The 13183-nt window shown below is 41.4% G+C and overlaps 1 protein-coding gene across 4 annotated transcripts in view; it reads right to left on the bottom strand.

The window, feature by feature from the left end:
• shisa9b (shisa family member 9b) overlaps positions 1-6325 on the bottom strand; it is a 37506-nt gene extending 31181 nt beyond the window's left edge. For all 4 annotated transcript variants that reach the window (XM_066673504.1, XM_066673505.1, XM_066673506.1 and 1 more), the window contains exon 1: positions 5186-6325. In XM_066673504.1, coding sequence (XP_066529601.1) covers positions 5186-5694 — 509 coding nt within the window. In that variant the 5' untranslated portion in view covers positions 5695-6325. The remainder of the gene's footprint in view (positions 1-5185) is intronic.
• Between the last annotated feature and the right edge of the window lie 6858 nt (positions 6326-13183).

Genomic DNA, 13183 nt, shown 5'->3' with positions numbered 1-13183 from the left:
CCAGAGCCTACCTGGAATCATTGGGCGCAAGGCGGGAATACACCCTGGAGGGGGCGCCAGTCCTTCACAGGGCAACACAGACACACACACACACATTCACACCTACGGACACTTTTGAGTCGCCAATCCACCTACCAACGTGTGTTTTTGGACTGTGGAAGGAAACCGGAGCACCCGGAGGAAACCCCACACGGACACGGGGAGAACACACCAACTCCTCACAGACAGTCACCAAGAGCGGGGATCGAACCCACAACCTCCAGGTCCATGGAGCTGTGTGACTGCGACACTACATGCCGCCCACATTTTATTATGGGAAATTAAAAAAAAGAAATATATTAGGGTTGCGCGCTATAAAGATAATACCGTATACCACAATATTTAAAAATGTAGACGGTATCTCAAAATTAGTGTGATATTTATGATGTGTGTGTGTGGTGTGTCAAATTTCTGTTCTGTCTTTAAGAATGCAACTAAAATGTTCATGTTCAGGAGGGGGCGCTGTGGGAGCTCAATGACTGCTGATGTCACAGTCTGAACAGCACAAGCCCAGTAGCCCACCGCGATGAGTTTGGCAAAATAAGAACAGACAAAATACTCTGAAAATCCTTCACTCTGTGTGTTTTGAGCCTCAGTTTGCTGAAATATGTGTTGTGGTGTGCTAAAAACCACAAGTGCCTGATAGCGCCAGCTGTGCTTCTAAAAAGTGCAGAACTGTCTTATTTTGCTTTTTTTTTTAACATTTCTGTTCCTTTAGCAGCAGTTGCTGAAATTTGCTTTCTCTCAGAAACAGGTTTTTATCATCAACACGTGTCGGTGTGCACTGTCGGGCTGACAATATTTTGAGACGATATGACGTTATGAAAAATGTGGATACTGCCCATCCCTAAAATATATATGTGTGTGTGTGTGTGTGTGTGTATGTCTGTATATAAGTACATTTGTACCCTACAGCATTTTGCTTGTTTTCTGTCCGAATTTAAGCCCAATTGTCTGTCTTTCAGAGTCTGAGATAGTGGGCTCTAGTCAAATTTGATTCAGGAGGTGTTGATGCCTTGGACAGAAAACTGCTAAGTTCTGATTTTCTGGCACTCCAATCAACCTTTAGACCAATTTTTTCAACCTGAGTGCATTCTTGTAATGCATACTGGTCTACAACCCAATCTAAACAGAATCCTGAGAGGCAGCAATAACATGAAATGGCATCGGCATCTTACGTTTGGGTGAAAATGGCATCAATTATTTTTCTTCTTTTTTTTCTTTGGGGACAGTGGCTTATGTCAATGTCATTGACATTTGTTTTTGTGACATTAGCATATACTCCGTTGTGGAACATTGGCCAGTAGCCTACATTTAACTGGCTCTTGGATATTTAGGCACCTAGCTACACATAGTGTGCTTAAACATCCATGTGCTTGCTAAACATAGGTGCCTTACATGCTAGTAAACGGACCTTAATGCCAAACAAGTGGCATGTTGCAAACATAGCACCCCATATTAGCACATAGCCCAATTTATTTGTGTTCACTGACCACTGAACTTCAAGCTGTTCCCATGCTAATATCACGATAAATGCCTGTGTCAGCACAAAAAGCTGAGAACTGAAAGTCATTTATAGGTGCCAGTACCTACTGGCAAGGTAGTTGGTACATAGCATTGGCACAATTTACAACTCTCCATGTCAGGCACTTGAAAGTTGACATTTTAACCAAGATAATTATGACTTTCTGAATTAGGCCCATAACATATCACACGCACCTCTAACCTTATATTATCCAGATTTCCCCTAAATATTTTTATTTGTCAGTCAAAGTTTGGACACCCCTGAATAAGTTAAATGTCATTGATTTTCTAAGTGACAGTCAATTAATAGCCTCTAGAAGGAACAAACGTCTGCTCATTCCAATTAATTTAACTTTCAGTGACCTGGCACATTAAATATATTTTTTTTAATTCTCAATAAATAAATACATTTAAACCTTAGTAAAAATAAAATATTTAAAGATTTATTTCTGTATAGGTGGTGGGTTTTTTTCATCGTTCTTTAAAATCGTCCTTTTAATAATTAACTACATTCGGAATTAAAGGTACAGCAGTGTGATAACACAAAGGGCCTTTATTTAAAAATGACATACAAGAATAATATTAAACAACTGACACATTCAGGTGGTGTACTATTATTTGTATGTGAAATTGGTGAAGCATTTCTTTTTAATAAATGTAGTATAAAATCGATATAAATCTCATCATTTAAGAACATTTATTTTGAAATGACACAATGTCTTGATATCTTCATGACTTGTGGCTTTTCTTTTTAAATCAGTTCACCTACATGCTCTTACTCTAATGTTTAGGTACGTAAGATGTCAACGTCACTGTCACCCAAGTGTACTGGCATGTGCCAGCATCATCCGAATGTAAGGTGTTTCCATGTTATTACAGCTACTAGGAATCCCCCCACAATTCATGAATACTTTAAGTAGACCTGGTCCACTCGTTCACTTAGCACGACAGAGACAAACGTGTATTAGACTAAATAGGGTGTCGATGAATGAGACGACAGACAGAATTTAGACAACACTTGCACTGCAAACATTTGTCACTGTGATGTTTTGTCACATAAAACTAAAACTTATGCTATCATAAGGTATTCAAGCATGTCATTTAGCAATGGTTTCCAGCTTAAAATGTATTGGGATCCTTACAGCTATTTCCATATTCCCAGTTTACTCATAAATACAGTAAAATTCTAATTTAGTGTATGAGAGAATTTTTATTCTATTTTGCTTTACAGTTACCTTTCTAATACAAGTGCTTTTCACACACTCCACACCTTTCCATTTTAAGTACCTGAGGAGAAAATAGATTCCATCAATTCATTCATTCATTGTCTGTAATCGCTTCTCTAGTTTAGTGTTGCGGTTGGTCCAGAGCCTACCCGGAAGCACTGGATGCAAAGCAGGAACACACCCTAGGGAGGGGCACCAGTCCTTTGCAGGGTGACAAACAGTGACACATTCACTCACACCTATGGACAATTTTGAGTCGCCAATCAACCTACTAATACAGGGGGTCCTCGACTTACAACGATGATCCGTTCCTACGTCGCATCGTAAACCGATTTTCGGTGTAAGTCAGAACATACATAAATACTGTACGTAAATAACATACTGTAAGCACTTATCCTAACACCTATCCTTCTCTGTACCGAGCCAGGTAACCGTGTATTCTTCCGCCGCGCACACCAAACACGAAGTTCGCGTTACAACATTTATGACGCAAAACCACTTAAGTCGAAACAAGGCTTTATACAGTAAATGGGAGATGTGTCGTAAGCACGAAACATTGTAACTCAGGACTGACGTAACCCGAGTACCCAAAGGAAACCTACGCTGACACGAGGACAACACACCAAACTCCTCACAGACAGATAGTCACCCACAGCCGGGTTCAAACACACAGCCCCAGGACCCTGGAGCTCTGTGACAGCGACACTACTTGTTGCACCACTGTGCTTCCCTAAATTAGATTCCAGCTCATTAAAAACATTTGAATCAATCCGTTCAGGAATTATTTGAACTTTGAAACATGTTTGGCCTGTATTTTGGCTTGTTAGCCTGTAACTATTGTTTTCACTAGTTTATTGTGCACTATGAATAACAAATAGAGTATTTTATAAGGAATTCAAGCTGTCAACTATGAATTTGGACAGCACTTCAAAATGGCTGACACGAGAACACTTAACAGTATGTATGATAAGACTTCATACACAGCTAATACCATAAATATAATTGAAGAGAAATGCTACCTTCACGTGTGTATTGGAGCTATTTAACATGGCAGAACCACAATTCAATATCGATATACTGAAAATCTCATTTTCACATTCACAGCCAACAAGTGTGTTTAACCAGCCCTTTGTTACTGTACACTAGTGAAAACCCTGGTGAAAGCTAATATATATATTTATTTTTTTATTTACCATCGTCACCTAGTAACGGAGGAGCTTTAGTATGGGTTTGAGTTTGCTGTATTAGCTTCAGTTCAGCAGAAGCTTTCGATCTGATGATCCTACAGTGTCTAGTGTATGATGCCCATTATGTTAGTCTCCACAAAAACATCTGCAGAAAATATTTTAGTAGCGTGAGATACAGATTTTTCAAAATTTTGTGTATTGTTAAGATATTTTTTGGGGAGTGAATTTTTAGCTGCTTTTTTTATACCAAATTTTCCCCAATATTTCTGAATTGGAACTTCATCTTCCTAAGAACAATTTTAATGTGTGATTTAGAAGTGAATGTTATTAAGCCAGTGGGTATGTCACAGTGTGTCTGTGTCTGTCTGTGAGCATTCATATTTTCACTATCTCTGTTTACATCTTAAGCAATGACCTATTTGTGGAATTAGGGAAAAAGTTCAGATGCTGACACACGTATGCTGCAGCTCAGGGCAACTTCATATGCCAATTAAGATCTAGGTTACTTCATTCAACACTAATATAATGTTGAATGTAACCTCAGAGAACAAATGACTGACATGTTGCCATACACTTTAATGGTTGAGTGGCTGATGCAGTGTAGGGGTGTTCCATCAGTATAAAGGGTTTCAAGAATGGTGAATCAGTTTTGACTCTTAAAATGTATTTAACTTCTTTTCTTTACTCTCAAATTTGTGGTGGGCAATATGGCAAAAATATAACATAATACAGAAAGACATTGTCATTAGAAATATCAATATTTTGGTGCCATGCTATGGATTTTTTTATCATATTTCCACACACTGCACAAGGACAAACACCTTAGGGCCAACAGTCCTCTATAAAAGTATGCAGTTGGTCTGTCGCACATGCAGTGATGATATTTACAATATGCTCAGCAACGTATATTGTCACTGTCACAAAAAAAACGTGTATCTTCAAGACATGAGATAAGTAAAAGGCATGTAAAAAACTCCAACTCCAGTTGGCCCACTAATCCTGAAATAATAAAGTTTTAAAAACAGCTGAAGATGCATGTTTTTGTTCAATCAATCAATGTTTAATAGTGAAATTTTATCAAAATATCTATAAGAAATCATATTGCCCACCTCTACTTCGACCTGCAGGTAGCCTAAATTGTGAAGCAAGCACTTTGTCCCTGAGCCTAAAGCGAGTGGGTGCTGTCTTTGTTGGTGGATGGACACACACCTGGACATGTTTTCCCTGTGGGGTCGGTGCGCCTTCTCCAGGCCGAGTTTGGTGAATATTCCCACCAGAGCCATGATGGCAACTACTCCACAAATGACGTAGACGATCATGTTGGTCTTGTCTTTTGTGGGGTCGTGCGCGGGGTCTTTCTTTGGCGGGGGTCTTCCCGTCATGGACCAGGGCGGCGTGTCGTAATTCTTGCAGGTGGTCTGGTCGAGGCGCGAGGTTTTGAACTCGCAGCAAAAGCGGAAACCACACGTGCCGCAGCAGTACAGGTAGCTACCCGTGCGGCACACGAACGGTGGGTCCCACTGACCCATCACGTCGTAGTAGCCGCGGCAGCGGTCCTCTATGTGAGGCTCCTCGGGCGCTCCATTGGCGCCTTCCCTCGAGCCGTTGGAGCCCGACGCGGCAAACGGAGCGTCTGGGCTCTTGCCAGGCTCTCCTCCTGCGTCGCACACCAGAACTTTCATCAGAAAGTACCCGAGTAGCAGCCCCGCGCTTTTCATCCTCTCCGCGTGCTCTTCGCGCGCCTTCAACGGTCGACTGCAACGGAGCTCATGAAGTTACCACGAGTGGACAAGCGCCATGCGCCACTGTGGGCATGTTTACCTCAGACTTTAGGCGAGCAGACGCCTCTCCGTCGTTCTAGCTGTTGCTCTGTATCCAGTATTCAGTCAGACCTGTCTAATAGTAGATACCGTGCTTCTCCAGTGAGACAGAGAGAAAGAGAGGAGATACGGGTTGTGTACTCAGTTATCGAATACCTCAACGCTAGTCGCCTCTCCAACAAGACAGTGAGCCATTTTGTATTTAATACTCAGTTGTCAAACACTCAAATACTCACTCACCAATGAGAATTAGTACTATTTTGATCAATTTCCACTTAATACTTGTATATTTACCTCACTGGCGAAATAGCACACCGTTTCCTGCCCAGTACTCAATTATCAAATCCTCGCATATCAGACTCTGTGCCTATCCAAATAGTGTCGTTTTTTATCTAACACTCGACTCAGATATGTGAATATTCGCTTCTTCGACGAGACCGTGTCGTTTGTATCGTTCTCCACAACTGAACAAAGCGTCCCCGCTCCTCTTACAGGTGAAGATGAACTCCAGAAACCTGCAGTCCTCCGCTCGTCGCCACTCACTCTTTGTGCGCTCGAGCGCTCTGTGGCGCCTTATTTTTCTCTACCCGTACTCAGGCAAGCCCCGCCCCCAATGCGGGGATTAGCTAGTGCTCCAACTCTCAAAGTACACCGCAATACCAGTGCGGTAGGCGAAAACTCTTAGCCAATCAGAGGCGCGTGGAGGCAGGGCTTGTCGTAATACAGGTGCGGAAAAATACTAACGCTGAAAAACACTGAATGCGTAATGCTGACAGAGGAGGAGAGAGACCCGAGTGTGGGAAGGTGCGAGTAGGAAAAAGCGAGAAAAACACACATACACACACACACACACACAAAATGCTCGTATGCCGTGCGTAAGAGGTGTATTTAGTGTTAAAGTCACCCTCCAGCCATGGATTAAACTCATAAAAAAATCTCTCTTCATGAAAATCACATTGAGATTTTTTCGGGAGGAAAGATCTTAAAAGTGGTTTAGATGTAACTCACATCTTTGCCTTCGTTCAGCATACATGGCTCTGCCATGAGAAATCAGCTTCTATCTGCCCACACCTCCACAGCTAAAATGCCCAGACCCATAAATCGATGGGATAGGTTCCTAAGGTTTATGAAACGTGAAACCCTGCCTGTCTGAATTCGCCCGTTTGTCTTTGGAATACTGCAGTTTCAAAGTATAAATGGCATTGACTATATTTCACTGATCCTCATATAAAATCACAACATGGACATACTAAAACATAAGTCAATAACTACATCTTTCACAGGTGGGAGTCTACAGATATACACTTTAACCTTTGATGAAGGGCAATATATTTAAAAGTCTGTTTGAGTTCACACTGTTAAGCAGAGTCCTTTAGATTAAGAATTAACTCAGTATGTTTCTTAAATTGCCAGACACTCTAGAGGGAATCTCTAAGGAGAGTCTGGTGCTTTTCACCACCTAACGTGGCCACTACAGCAGGAAAAGAAATTTGACTGACACACAAAAGAACCAGTCACAAGTCTGCCATTTTGGCATGACAAGTAGAAGGGGGCAGTCTTTGATTCACATCGGACTAGTACCAGAGCCAGTATAGAACAATAAACAGAAGTGCATATATGTGGATGTACAGATACCCAATCAGAATGCAACTGGCAGGATCCGGATAGTGAGGCCAGATTAACTGAATGTATCAAACTCTTGGTCTTCTTGTGGGTGGAGGGTTTGTGGCTGAGACTAGTTTAATTTAATTCATTAAATTCCAAAAATGTACTGATGCCTTTGTACATGTGTTTTACAGATTACTTTAAAGCAGCAAATAAATCAAAACAATGGACCTCTGACCATATCAAAGCTCTCTTTTATTGAAATCCCAGATAAACAAACTGAAGCTGTCTTATTCTGGACATATTATGAGGAGACTCAATATTTTATTTATTTTTATTTAACGTTACACTCTATCGCCTTTCTAGAAATCCAAGGAAGCTTTACAAACAACACTCAACACACTGAAAAGAAGCGGCAGCCAAATGTGCACAGCGTACTCTCAATCAGGGACAACCCTCCAGGAAAGACTGCATCGGGCACATACAGGCATTCAACAAACACACTCATTCACACCAGGACAGTTATTAGAGAGGCCAATTCACCTAACCTCCATGTTTTTTGGACGATGGGAGGAAACAGGAGACCCAGAAGGAGACCCACACAGACACATGGAGAACATGGAAACTCCAGCCAGAAGGGTCTTGAACTCAATATCCCAGTGCTGAGAGGTGCTATATTTGCTGAGAGGCAAATGTGCTAACCACTAAGCCACCATGCCAGCCAATACACTACACAATACACTCCCAAAACTAATTGCAATAAATAATAATATTTTAATGTTAAAACTGTTTTATGCCAATGACATGCCAATGATTGAGGCTCCAGAACACTGATCACAGAAACCCAGTGTGAGTGAGTCCCATAAGAAGCTTTGCATCTGAGAAAAATAAGCAGCTTGTATATTCCATTACAAGACAATGAGTATTACTGCTATGACAAAACTCAACGAGCACAAAAAGTATAACATCGCCCAGCAATCAGGCAGGTTTTATTCATGTATAAATGTTATAATAATCCTTGATATTTGCATAACTGTTTTCAGGTTTAATAGTTATTTCAGTGTGTCCCTCCGTAACATAATAACCTTCAGTGAAAATGGCAACATTCTTCTACATAAATGTCCCCAGTACCACTGATCAACTGTAAATCTCAGGATGGATTAGTTTTACAAAAGGGGCTGCTGTCATTTAGTATGTTACATTGATCTGCTTTTCAAATTAGATATATATAGAAAAAATATATGACTTTACCTTAGTGGAACTTTCAGACCATATCTGACGTACTCTGGAAACTTATCAGCAGATCAGCAGGTTATTTTTAGGGTAACATATTAGCAGATCATTTTTAGGAATATTAATTCATATTTTTGCTGTTAATTCATCAAAACTAAAGCATGAAAATATGATTACATTTTGCAAATGTAGGGGAGCCCAGAAGCAATTACAAAATCTTACATTGTGTTCCATTAACAGGGGAAAAATGTTGCAACATCATGACTTCTGTGAATGTTTATGGGTATATTCCTGTTAACTCCTACCCTTGCTTCTCTAAGGTGTCACTTGAGCTAACACAATAATAAAATCCATATCAGGGGGCCCATAAATATTGTTCCATTAAAAAAGAACATTTAATCAAAACTAGAGGGCTTTAAAATGCAGTAATAATATTAGCCATGCACCATGTACTGTTACTGAACATATCTCATGATAACTCTTGTTATCTGTTGGAAAATTTTTAATCTATACCAATCCACCAGCCATTTCATACTGGCAGTAAGATGCATTTCCATCAACAGGATCATTTTTGCATTCCACTTGAACAGGATGCATTGAAATAAGATTGCTTACTTACACTTACACAGTGTTTCTTTTAGACTTGCAAAATGCTACATTCTTAAGAACATCAAGGATTCACCTTAACCACAATCAATGTTCCGCATCCTTCTAGATGATGCTATGGCAACCAAACAGTGCCAGTACCCTCACCAAACCCCAGCTATTAGGTAGAGAGGCAAGAGCTCAAGGCACACAACCCAAACCGAGAGGTAACAACACACCTTGGATAGGACTCAGTTTAGGCATCACTCAATCACTCACAAGCTCACACCTGGCGCTGTTTGGTAGCAGTGATATAATCTATTGTAATTATGATTATGCTATCACTCATACAACATTTGGAAGTGGCCAGGTCAATGCTCTGTCTATATTTAACAAGATTGAGGGTGGAATGCATTTTTAATATCCATATCAAATTAAGAAAAGTGGGCGGCACGGTGGTGCAGCAGGTAGTGTCGCAGTCATACAGCACCAGGGACCTGGAGGTTGTGGGTTCGATTCCTGCTATGGGTGACTGTCTGTGAGGAGTTGGTGTGTTCTCCCTGTGTCTGCGTGGGTTTCCTCTGGGTGCTCCAGTTTCCTCCCACAGTCCAAAAACACACGTGGGTAGGTGGATTGGTGACTCAAACGTGTCTGTAGTGAGTGAATATATTGCCCTGTAAAGGACTGGTGCCCTCTCCAGGGTGTATTCCCGCCTTGCGCCCAATGATTCCAGGTAGGCTCTGGACCCACCACGACCCTGAACTGGATAAGCGCTTACAGATAATGAATGAATTAAGAAAAGTGGATGGCATTCTGGAGCAACATGTAGTGTTTCTTACGCACAGCTCCAGGGTCCTGGGGTTGTCGGTTCAATCCTCATCTCAGGGCACTGTCTGTGAGGAGTTTGGTGTGCTCTCCCCGTGTCTGTGTTAGTTTCCTCCAGTTGATTCAGTTTCCTCCCACAATCCAATAACACATGTTGGTAGGTGGATTGGCTGTGTGAAATTGTCTATAGGAGTGGCTGAGTGACTGTGTGAGTGTGTGATACCCTGTGATGGACTGGCACCCAGTCCAAGGTGTGTTCCTGCCTTACGCCCCATGAGTCCAGGTTAGCCGACGGCAACTGTGAACAGGATAAGTAAGTTACTGAAAATTAATGATCGATGTAAGCTGGCTTTACCAACAACAAAAACACAGAAAACCATGATGTATGCTTTTCCTGAACATTCTAAAACAACAGACATTAAAAGTTTTGACCTTGTCCTGTCAGACTCAAGCTTTTTTAAAGATGTCAACATTGTTTGTTCACAATCTTCATCCCAGTTTAAAGATTCAGAAACCTCATTTTAATTTTCCAGCCCCCCTAAGGCTATATGACGTCAAGATTTCCAAAATCACTTGCAGAGTGACTGAACAAAGACAGAGCGGTGTATGTTTCTCTCGGAGTGATCTTGTTTATCACTGTAGAGCATCACAGCAGGAGCCCTACTTTCTGAGGGCCTCCATGATAGCTTTAAACTGTATTCAACTATCTGTTCTCAACAGCACTAATTCTGTGTGATGATGGCTCCCGCTGAAACATCACATCTAATGAGTGAAGGGGTACACAAGTGTTCACGGCATCTCTCAAGCTCTCGAAAAAGAACTCTTGTGGATGACATCATGTGTAGCTAAATATTCAGGAGTGAAATCACAAGGAGGCTGTTTTTGTTTTAACTGAATCCAGAGCATCAGAGCGCTTTTCCTTGGGCCTGAAACAGACTGACAGTGCTTTAATGCTTCCACACACAGCCCGCCCCGTGCACCCCCCAAACCCCGCGCTGGATCCCCCTTTGCTTCCTCAACAACTAATTACTCGTTTCTTTAGTCTTTTAATATCAACATCACGGTCTTGACAAGCGCGGATTTGCGACACGGATCGTTTATTTTTAGAGCGGCAACTTTAATCTCGAAATTTCCAGCGCTTGCTTTTTGAAAGCACCATCTGCCACCTGAGAAATCTTTTTTCCCATTGTGTGTGTGTATGTTACGTTTGAAGCTCGTCCGAGCCGCCGTACGCTACTGTTTTTATTTACAATTGGCTGTCGGGGGAATGGCGGCTCCTTTTCTCGCTCTTTGTGTCTTTAAACTCGAGCTGTAAATAGTTCGTTCGGTCCCCGGGGATTCTGTTCGTCTAAAGTTTGTTTAGAGCAGTGAAAGGGAGAGTACAGCTGCGCCTCCTAATCACACAGGCCGACCAAAGTGACTAAAGTCTCTCTCTCTCTCTCTCTCTCTCTCTCTCTCTCACACACACACACACACACACACACACACACACACACACCGCTCGCTTAACGGCCGTTTGAACGATGCTGATTTTTTCCTTTAAAGTTGTACTAGCTTCTTGACGGTGATGGTGAGACTGCTTGATTCAGTCTTGGAGTCGATTCTGAGTCACTGGAATCAAAGGACTCGACAGCATCCATAATATATAAATTACCTCCATTTTATCAGCTCCTCTACTTCTAAAATGACAGAGCTCTGCATACTGTGTGAGCCAGTTTTTCCGCTGTTTATGAAGTCAGAACCCTACAGTATGGAGAGAGATTAGTCTCAAAATACTTTACAAATGCATAAATGTGAATCCACAAATAAAGCACAAGTCACAAATATGTTTCACAAATAAATACATCCCAATCTGTGTCTCACGGTCTGCAATTTGTACAAATACAGTTACATTAATAAATACATGTTTATGGTTTTTTATAGATATATCACAATTTTATGTGAAAATAAATACATTTGTTTAAAAAAAGCATTGCAAATATTTGGAAAGTCCATCCATTATCTGTAACCACTTATCCAGTTCAGGGTCATGAGGTGTCCAGAGCCTACCTGGAATCATTGGGTGCAAAGAAAATCATTGGGCGGGAAGACACCCTGGAGGGGGCGCAAGTCCTTCACAGGGCAACACAGACACACACACCTACGGACGCTTTTGAGTCGCCAATCCACCTAACAACGTGTGTTTTTGGACTGTGGGAGGAAAACGGAGCACCCGGAGGAAACCCACACAGACACGGGGAGAACACATCAAACTCCTCACAGACAGTCACCCGGAGCAGGAATAGAACCCACAACTTACCTGCTGCGCCACCGTGCTGCCCTATTTGTAAAGTCAAAGTCAAGTCACTCACGTGTTTTCCGTGACGTGCATTTGTTCATTTCCTCTCGCAGGTTTTTGGATTTTGAGACTTTCCTTTCACATTTCACCCGATCCAAATACAAATGCAGCCTGATCCACAAATGTGGCCAACAGGCGAACAAGCCACCACTAGGTGACTAGATGGTGACTAGATATCCTCTTTTAGTTGGACATTTTTATGACCTAAAAAATACAGCCAACCAGGATATCGAAATGTCTGGGAGTTTGCTAGCTGCAAGCATTCCCTTGATCCAATTCTTGTCCTAAGCAATGAAACCTATTCTATAAGTGTGCAATTGATGACATTGTTGTAGGTGAGCAAAAGGGGTGCAATGGTTCAAGGATTTAGGGAGCTGAGATTAGAATTGGGACATTGCCTCATGTGCCTTCATGTGTTTATATCACTACTGCTTTAATACTCAATACTGTTCACTAGTTTTCAGCAGAGCTCTGCTCAACATTAGTGTTTTATTAGAGCCTTAAACATAAATGTGTTGAAAGATGTTAAGGTAATTTATCATAGTCTCTTCTTCATGTTTGGAATTGTTTCTGTGACCCATGAGCCTTTTGTTTTCTGTTCGATATTTTACAAAACAGAAAGTCATCACCTCTGTCCATATACTACACAAACTCACAGACACACCTGACAGCTACTGACATTTTTATGGGTAAATTACATCAGCTGTTTGTTTAATTTTAACTTTACATACAATCAGGTGAAACCTCTGGATTAAAGCCAGAACGCCAGAGAGCAAAGAACGAGGCTGTGAATTATTTTAA

This window comes from Hoplias malabaricus, chromosome 6 (assembly GCF_029633855.1).
Source record: "Hoplias malabaricus isolate fHopMal1 chromosome 6, fHopMal1.hap1, whole genome shotgun sequence".
In the NCBI taxonomy this organism is placed as follows: Eukaryota; Metazoa; Chordata; class Actinopteri; order Characiformes; family Erythrinidae; genus Hoplias; species Hoplias malabaricus.
The sequence above is the reverse complement of the archived record's forward strand: the minus strand, read 5'-3'. Positions and strand labels throughout refer to the sequence as shown.